Source organism: Sinocyclocheilus anshuiensis, unplaced genomic scaffold (genome assembly GCF_001515605.1).
Source record: "Sinocyclocheilus anshuiensis isolate Anshui unplaced genomic scaffold, SAMN03320099.WGS_v1.1 scaffold1547, whole genome shotgun sequence".
Lineage (NCBI taxonomy): Eukaryota > Metazoa > Chordata > Actinopteri > Cypriniformes > Cyprinidae > Sinocyclocheilus > Sinocyclocheilus anshuiensis.
The window spans coordinates 69,864-79,216 of record NW_015552673.1 but is presented as its reverse complement, the minus strand read 5'-3'; the positions used below and the strand labels follow the sequence as shown (position 1 = coordinate 79,216).

Below are 9,353 nucleotides of genomic sequence, written 5' to 3'. Positions count from 1 at the left end.
ACTCCGACTGGATTCGTCTGAAAGAAGAAAGTCATACACACCTAGGATGCCTCGGGGGTGAGTAAAATGCAACCTAATTTTCATTTTTGGGTGAACTAACCCTTTAACAGTTCTATTAATGATTTCAGTACTTTTGAAGAAAAAGGAAATGCAATTTGTGTTTTCATTGCCCTGAAAGACTTAGAACCAATGCATCAGAAATTCAACAAATACAATAAATATTTTAGAATACATTGAGAACAGCCAATGGAACTAACCCTAACATCAAATCATTGTTTTTTTTATTAAGCCAGTACTGAATAACAGCCAGTTTTCAGTCCCCAAGCTTAAAAATAATACAGAAAAATTCATATTGCCAACACAAAAATAAATATATACTTAAAGGGATAGTTCACCCAAAAGTGAAAATTTGATGTTTATCTGCTTACCCCCAGGGCATCCAAGATGTAGGTGACTTTGTTTCTACAGTAGAACACATATGATTTTTAACTCAAACCGTTGCAGCCTGTCAGTCATATAATGGCAGTCAATGGGCTCCACGGCTTTGAGAGTAAAAAAAAAAAAAAAAACACAGCCAAAACAAATTAAAACCTGTGGCTCGTGACGATACATTGATGTGGAAAGACACGAAACGATCTGTCTGTACAAGAAACTGAACAGTATTTATATAATTTTTTACCTCTGATCCACCCCGGCTTGAGAGGAAAAAAAAAAAAAAAAAACACAGCCAAAACAAATTAAAACCTGTGGCTCGTGACGATACATTGATGTGGAAAGACACGAAACGATCTGTCTGTACAAGAAACTGAACAGTATTTATATAATTTTTTACCTCTGATCCACCGCAATGTCCGAACTGTCCTGAGCGCGTTCACAACAATCGGCGTGTGATGCGTGTACGTGCTCTGGCATAGTAGACATAGATATATGTATAAGTAGATGCCTCATTAGTGACTGTTTCTATGGGCCGCGATACGTTCCAAAATGGCGGATTCGTCAACGTATCTGGAGCGGTCGAATAGGGCATCTATACATATCTATGATAGTAGACGCATGTGTGGAAGTGATCTGTGGCGCGTATACGTCACTCATTATTTACACAGTGCAGAGAGATTGCGGACGTGTTCACTGGCACTGTGAAGATTTAAAGATACTTAGAAGTACAGGTCATCACAATGGAAGACGATTTTGATATATCATCAGACAACGTGGAATTTTTTGCCCAACCGTATTTATTTGACATCATGCGCCGGATGCTGTGAACACGCTCAGGACAGTTGGACATTGTGGTGGATCAGAGGTAAAAAATTATATAAATACTGTTCAGTTTCTTGCACAGACCGATCGTTTCGTGTCTTCTTAAGACCTCAATGTATCGTCACGAGCCGCAGGGTTTAATTTGGTTTTGTTTGTGTATGTTTTTTTGACTCTCAAAGCCGTGGAGCCCATTGACTGCCATTATATGACTGACAGACTGCAGCGGTTTGAGTTAAAAATCTTCGTTTGTGTTCTACTGAAGAAACAAAGTCACCTACGTCTTGGATGCCCTGGGGGTAAGCAGATAAACAACAAAATGTTTGTGTGAACTATCCCTTTAATATCTGATAAATTGCCTAGCCCTAGCCGACAGAGAGGAATTCTTACCACATCCAGCGGTCTCATCGGTGACTTTAGTCAGGACACGTCCAGTTTGGATATCCGAGAAGGCCCAGTACTACAACACACATACGTTTTAATGCATTACACTCTGACAGATAGAAAACTGCTTCAAAGAAACAAAGGTTTTTGAAAAGTTCTTTTCACAAAAGTAGTGAAACTATGAACCACAAAAACAAATATTCATTGAGTATAATGTAATTAGTAGCATGATGTTTTTGCGTTGCTTGTGTACTGTTCCTCAACCATCAGCCTGTGTGTTACCTGGTCCTCAGAAGAGCTCAGTAAGTAGTCTCCGGTAGCGTGCAGAGAGAGGCCGGTAACACTGGCCTCGTGGGCCCTGATCACCTGCACGCAGTTGCCCCCGGTAACCGACCACACACGGATAGTGCTGTCTGGAGATGCGGAGAACACCACCGACTGACAGAGAACATGTGAAGAGACATGTGAGAACTGAAGACTAACCAGAAATGAGTTTATGAATGAAGAGCGGGAGCGATGGCCTACCTGAGCAGGGTGGTAGATGACAGACGAGACCTTTTTGGTGTGCCCTTTGAGGGTGGCAACAATCTGCTCCTCTCGACGGTCAAACACCACCACGTTCTTATCAGCACCACCTGGGGAGAGCATATTAAAAAAAACTTTTTGAACCAGTGCATATGTGGGTCTGTCTTCAGCAGCAACACAGTGCCATCAACATGCAGTAACACTGGGGACAGTAAGTGATGTATGTATATAGTCATAAAACCCTCTCCTCTATATCGGAACAGAAGTGCTCAAAGGAGACATGTTCAAAATATACAAGTCTGATGACTGGTGATCAAATTGTGTTTGTGTAACTGTGTTGTAATGGTACCGGTGAGGACTTTGTTGGTGTCTGTTGGGCAGAGATCCAGAGAGAGGATTCCTGGTATACTGGCACTGTGAAGACCCTATTAATGAGGAAGAAAAAAACGGCATTAATTTGAGATGAGTTCAGTTCCAAACACTGCCTGGAACAGAAGCTGCCTGCTGTCTACGTAGGATTTGACCTAATAGGATGCTAATTGAAATTCAAGATCATAAGTGACTAACTCAAAACCATAAGCTAACAACATGATACTGTAATAGGGATAAAAATACATACACACAAACATTGGATGCAACATATTACAATTTCAGATTTAACCATTTACAGTGGTCAGCGTAAATGAGTACACCCCCTTTGAAAAGTAACATTTTAAACAATCTCTCAATGAACACAAAAACAATTTCCAAAATGCTGACAAGACTAAGTTTAATATAACATCGGTTTAGCTTATAACATGAAAGTAAGGTTAATAATATAACTTAGATTACACATTTTTCAGTTTTACTCAAATTAGGGTGATGCAAAAATGAGTACACCCCACAACAAAAACTACTACATCTAGTACTTTGTATGGCCTCCATGATTTTTAATGACAGCACTAAGTCTTCTAGGCATGGAATGAACAAGTTGGCGACATTTTGCAACATCCATCTTTTTCCATTCTTCCATTTCTGAAAATTTTGTTCTCCTAGTTATATTATTAACCTTACTTTCATGTTATAAGTTAAACAGATGTTAAATTAAACTTAGTCTTGTCAACATTTTGGAAATTGTTTTTGTGTTCATTGAGAGATAGTTTAAAATGTTACTTTTCAAAGGGGGTGTACTCACTTACGCTGAGCACTGTAATTAATATTTGTTAATTAAATGGTTTAATTAATATAGGGCCGCGACAACTAATCACATCTGTGTTCTGTGCACTGAAAACATCTGCCGGTCACATTACTATAGACTAGTGAAAAAGCATTTCTATGGACAAAATGCATCTGAAATACAGCTGCTGTGGGAAAAGTGGATGACAAGTCATTACAAAACCCTGGACTTCACTGCATATAAAACACGTGGTAAAAAAGCACAATAGAATGAATACAAATAAAATGTTTGAAGTAAAATAAAGTGCTACGCTACGCCTGTTTCACACCGCAGCTTGAGCTTCATGTCACCGTAACTACAGCGTCACTACAGCTGCAGAGTCGCCAGAGTATTCACACTGGAAGCGTTTGTACAGCGTCACTGCAGCGGCTCCAAAGCTACATATTTCTTTACAAAGACAACTATAAATTTGATTTTAGAAGTTGGTCAGTTATAAACTTGAAAGTTTTAAAGTCTTGAAAGCTTGTTAACAACATGGGGATTCGCATGTAAATGGTAAACAACAAAAACAGCTCAGATCATGTTGTTTCAGTCTTACTTCGAGCTGTTTATTTTTATAATACGCCATACTTTCACCCAAACTGCTGCACTCGCGTCTCACACAAGAGATGTATAGAAAGCCATGCAAAGTTAAAATAGTTTAAACTTTTAGAAAACACGTCGCGAATTTGTGGAGGTTTATTCCTTTTCACTGCGTCTCATATGTTTTCAAATGCAATCTGTGTGATTGGCGATTCGGCTCTTTTTTTTTTATTTGATGCCGTTTTGTTCATAATTGTTTATGAAATTTACGAAATTATATTTGATTTATATATGTTAATTTAGACGTTATGCACGTTTTTTATGGACAGTTATTTCATTGCATTGACAATTTAATACGTTACATTCAAAAGTGTGCCGTCACTTCAATTGAGCGTAAGCAGCGCAGCAAAAAAAGACTCAGCGCCAAAACCATCACTTTATCAGTGCTGCTCACGTGACGCTCCTGCTCCCAATTACCACAGTAAGATACCAGTGCATGAGTTTACAACCTTATTTACCCATACCTAGATATGCATTACCTGGTAATAATTATTAATTATCAACACTCAAAAAAAAAAAGAGCACATAATGCAGTTACTATTCCAACTTTAATAATTTTGTTTCCACTCCAATACGTTGATGAAATATAAACATTTAAATGGTGGCTGTAATAAACTTGTTTTCATGACAGATTTATTCAAACATATATTGGTTAATGAAGACAACAGGTTAAAGTTGTCAAAGTACGTGTAGCATGAAAATGCTTCTCTAGAGTTATTTTTCTAGCTGATTAATGAGTTTATGGACATTGAGTGGCTTTCCTGTGGTAAATGTGAATGACACTGTTCACATGCTGTTTTACTGACGTCCTTCCGCTGTTGAAACATTAATTGAGCGATTACATGAGACTTGATTCATTCCTATGAGTTATACGGTCTTTCAACATACTTGATACTAACTGTTTATGTTAATTGTTGTTTATTTCGATCAGTTCACGTGTGCTCCGTGCTGCCGACTGAACTGAAACGTCAATTTTTTTTTTTTTTAATTTCAAAAAAAGTTTATTTCTTTATAAGCACTAATCAAACGCTGCTGTTTTGGTCAATTATTTTTATAAGCAAGGATTAAAAAACAATTTAATATGCATTAATTGGAAAAAAAAAAAAAAAACTATATATATAAAAAAAAGCGATAGTTAAGTGAATCGAAGGGATGGTCACATTCTCTATATTCACTGAAAAGCCAAGTTTCTAAGCTTTAAATTGACACCTATTTTGTGTTGGTTACGCAACTGGTTAAGTAACATGATGATAACTCAGCAGCGCCTCCCACTTCAGGTTTAAGAGGTTATGGATAACAAATAATCAATTAACTGATTGTTAATTTAAGCGACAATTGATCATGGGAACTTATGTAAAATAAAAATAAATAAATAAATAAAAAAAACATTCCTAGAGTGAATAATGGAAAATTCTTATTGGCTACTCACAGCATGGGACGCCACTTGGCGGTACTTGCTGAGATCTTCTGCTCTGACCAGGTCCTCCGGCATGGTCTTTCCTCTCTAAAAAACAAAGCCATATAAAAGGTTAAGTACATTTATGAAGGAACGCAATGCGACACACAGTGACAAAAAAGCACAATGCAGCACTGCCATTCAAATCCTCACCTTCTTTCTCTCGGTGGTTAAGACGGTGGCCTTGTCTTGGAGCTGTAAAAAAAAGAAGATGACGAGTTTCATTACCTTTGAAAATGTGATCTCACACTGCTGAACATTCAACCATGTGGTACTTGTTTCAACATACCTTCTGTATGATCTCTGGAGTCATTCCGACCTGCTCACTGACCTCCATGGCCTCACCGCCAGCACCCTAAGACGTCAAAACAGTTTAAAAATACTAATATATATATATATATATATATATATATATATATATATTTTCAAATACATTGTACCATAAATGCTAGTGGTGGGAATCATTTGGACTCATTAGATTTGATTGGCCAGATTGGATTCAGACACAAATTCAGATACAAATTTTGAAAATTCAGATGCACAACGTTTCTGCTGCGGCTTTGTTTGGAAATGTCATTGACCACTACATCACGCAGTGAAAGTGTGCACTCTCAAGGCGTGCTTTTGTGTGAACGTAACCGTATTAAGAACTCAAATACAGGACTGACAACCGTATTCTGCTGCTGTGTGAACGTGGCCATAGTCTGGAGAAATTACTGACCACAGCTGCAGGCTGAGAAGCAAGAGCAGCTTGTGGAGCGATCAGTCCGGCTTGAGGTTTGAGTGTAGCCAAAGCTGCAAGCAGAATAATGAACACGTCAGTAAAGGCACAGCACCATCAGCACATCCAGAAAGCCGCGCTTACCCTCTCTGGCGGCAGTGACCTCTTTCGTGAGACGAGCGATGACTCTGCAGGCCGCATCGTGCTGGTAGAGAGCGTGAGACAGCTCCTGTCGAGTGGTCTGCAACTGCTGCCTCAGAGTAAAACTGTGCAGCATTACGGCATCCTGGAGGACAGACAAACTCGATGGAGAAAGACAGCACACATTTATTCGTCACACAGTCAGGTCAAAGAACTCACCCACTCATCCTGCAGAGATTTGAGGATCGCAGGAATACTTGTGGCCGAGGGAGCCTTCGGTCGAATGGGGTGAGACACTGAAAGTAAAGAAATAGATGCATTTTGTAGTGACCATAGAGCATCTGAACTTTTCATGAAATCAGTGTCATCTCTGCCTCTGTACCCTTGATATCAATGAGCTGCTCCTCGGACAGTGGCTGTCCGCTGATGGGGTCGGCTCCATTCTCCGCTATGTATTTCTCTATCAGACGCCTCTCAAACACTTGATTAGAAACAGGAGAGACACAGGGGTGCTCCGGCACCTCGCTTGAAACTGGAGTGAGAACAAGATTTATATTTTTAACAATTTGAATAAATAAGATGCAATCAAATCAACAAATATCAAGTCTCCTTCCTCTTCAGTATAACACACTTCATTGTAAGTACACCACTATCAATCAAATGTTTCTTATAATACGATATTCTCGAATATTAACATTCAACAGTTAGTCTAGACTCCACAAAACTTAACATTCACTTTTCTTTTCCCTTATGTTATGAGTATGTTTTGCTGCACGAACTATAAAGTTATCAAGAGACAGCTCTAGCATCAGACACAAGCATGCAGTACTTTCAGCTCCACATTTTACATTACTTCGCGTCTAGTTTAATGAAATGCAGCAAAGCCACCAAAGAGAGCATAGTCATTAAAGTGTAGTTTCTCATACATAAAGTTTCTGCTAATGTAGCACAACAATGGCTAACGCTGCACACTGCTAATCACTCATGCTAACAGAAACCAACTCGCTTACTAGCACAAACCAAAGACATCTCGCTCCAACAGACGCGCTCCCGCTTTTCAAACAAAGCTGAAATAAAATCAACTTATAAACCTTAAATCGACAGAGTTGATGATTTTTTTTAAATCAATGACGGTGCAGCATGTCCCGAGTCAGAACACGTTGACGTGCCGTGCCGCTCAAACCGCAGTGCATGACGGGATACTGACTCCTCCAGAGCAGAGCGGAAGCGGAAACCGACGGTCTTCCGGACGTCCAGGAGGCGCACGCTGCACTTTAACTGAATGTACAAAGCTAACTGTTCCCACCAATGTCAAAATCACACCTAACGCCCTTAAAAGATATTAACCTCTACTGGTCTATCTTCTCAATAATAATAATAATAATAATAATAATAATAAGCGCCTTGATTCACATCTTGACAAAGCGCTGAGTAATGTAAACCAGGAATAACGCGAATGTGTGCATTTCAATATGTTTTAAAGAAAAAAAGCCTTCCAACGACATACTACATGGTTAAATAACCTACTGAGTGATAATTCAAATAAAAGCAGTAGACTATTTTAGAAAGGAACATTTAAAAGATGAAAAGAAGAATTAGGGAGAATCATTAAATTATGAATAATTTATTGCTATTGTAAACATGCAATCAATAAAAAGTAACTGTAGTCTCATTACTAGTTTTTAAAATGTAATATAATCTAATTACAAGCACTTTAATTTTGGAATCTGATTAGCTGTGTCACGGTATAAAAATCAAACAAATATGAACATATAAGACTAACATTACTTAATTTGATCATGTTCCAATCGTATTTAATGCTTTTATTTTCAACTGTGAATATATTGTGTAATTACTTTTCAAATGTTATTTTATGTTTGTGCATTAGGAAATGGATCATTACTATCCTTAATTAGGCTTATTATTTTGCATTTTAAGCTCATATTGAGCACAAAATGTTTTTTATTTTTTGTGAATGTAACTGTTGAATGTATAATTGTTTAGTTGATTATTTTATTTACACATTTAGTGATATACTTTCAGCCACTGGTATACAGTCAAGATGTGTGTGTGGGCATTACGGCATTGTGACGGCAGAATAATAATAATGATGATGATGATAACAACAATCACAAAAATTACAAGAAGTCAAAAGAAAATATTTATTGATGTTATAGACAAAAAAATATTGCATTGTCATTCTGCAGTCCATAACAGTGAGCAAATGAATTCTCCAATCCCAGTCCATTACTATAACGGCTGTTTCAGATCGAAGAGGCCGGTTCCTCCTTTCACAACTTTTCCTACAACCAAGCAAGCTGAGGGCGAACTGAGTCTGTCATAAGAACCTAACAAAAGAAAGCAACAATTGAGACATGCACGAATAATTTAACTACTGAACAACAACGTAACTACACAACTAATCATTCTCAACAATATGCATCATTAAATTAGGAAAGACTATTGTACCCAGCATCGTGGCTTGCTTTAAAAACTTGTAACTGGTCTCAAAGGTCATCTGTTGCAGCGGGGAGCTGTTGGATTGAATGCCAAATCTGTTTAGAGGCTTGTACACCCCCTCGAAACACATGTAGTCAGCCACTAGAGAGAGATGGCGCGGGTCCACCTCAATACCTGTGAACAGAGGAGCCAGTCAGATCTCCAATGAAACACACACTGCTATGCGTGTCAAACAATCCTGTTCTGCTTTATTACCATAGACAGCAAACACATCTTTAATCTCCTTCTCAATGACTCTGAGGGCCACCTCAATACCGTACGTGCTGGCCATAGCATGAACCTCGTTGGAGTATAACCTGTTCAAGTCCAGGATCTAGTACAACAAAACAGATTGTATTACATGCCATATTTGGACAGCTGATATACTATTAGCAATACACTAGAGCAGGGCTGTCCAAACTCGGTCCTGGAGGGCCGGTGTCCTGCAGAGTTTAGCTCCAACTTACCTCAACAGACCTGACTGGAAGTTTCTATGCCTAGTAAAGAGCTTGATTAGCTGGTTCAGGTGTGTTTAATTAGGGTTGGAGCTAAACTCTGCAGGACACCGGCCCTCC

The 9,353-nt window shown here is 38.6% G+C and overlaps 2 protein-coding genes across 2 annotated transcripts in view; both read right to left on the bottom strand.

The window, feature by feature from the left end:
• LOC107667461 (pre-mRNA-processing factor 19-like) overlaps positions 1–7,514 on the bottom strand; it is a 12,805-nt gene extending 5,291 nt beyond the window's left edge. The window contains exons 1-12 of the mRNA XM_016459133.1: positions 7,290–7,514; positions 6,662–6,811; positions 6,499–6,575; positions 6,283–6,424; positions 6,139–6,212; positions 5,707–5,772; positions 5,571–5,612; positions 5,391–5,465; positions 2,513–2,588; positions 2,164–2,273; positions 1,921–2,076; positions 1,645–1,714 (exon numbers count right to left, since the gene is read on the bottom strand). Coding sequence (XP_016314619.1) covers positions 1,645–1,714; positions 1,921–2,076; positions 2,164–2,273; positions 2,513–2,588; positions 5,391–5,465; positions 5,571–5,612; positions 5,707–5,772; positions 6,139–6,212; positions 6,283–6,424; positions 6,499–6,575; positions 6,662–6,811; positions 7,290–7,308 — 1,057 coding nt within the window. The 5' untranslated portion in view covers positions 7,309–7,514. The remainder of the gene's footprint in view (positions 1–1,644; positions 1,715–1,920; positions 2,077–2,163; positions 2,274–2,512; positions 2,589–5,390; positions 5,466–5,570; positions 5,613–5,706; positions 5,773–6,138; positions 6,213–6,282; positions 6,425–6,498; positions 6,576–6,661; positions 6,812–7,289) is intronic.
• Positions 7,515–8,421: 907 nt separating this feature from the next.
• The window catches only part of LOC107667450 (DNA-directed RNA polymerase I subunit RPA1-like), a 31,555-nt gene continuing 30,623 nt past the window's right edge, over positions 8,422–9,353 (bottom strand). The window contains exons 31-32 of the mRNA XM_016459118.1: positions 8,749–8,913; positions 8,422–8,627 (exon numbers count right to left, since the gene is read on the bottom strand). Coding sequence (XP_016314604.1) covers positions 8,530–8,627; positions 8,749–8,913 — 263 coding nt within the window. The 3' untranslated portion in view covers positions 8,422–8,529. The remainder of the gene's footprint in view (positions 8,628–8,748; positions 8,914–9,353) is intronic.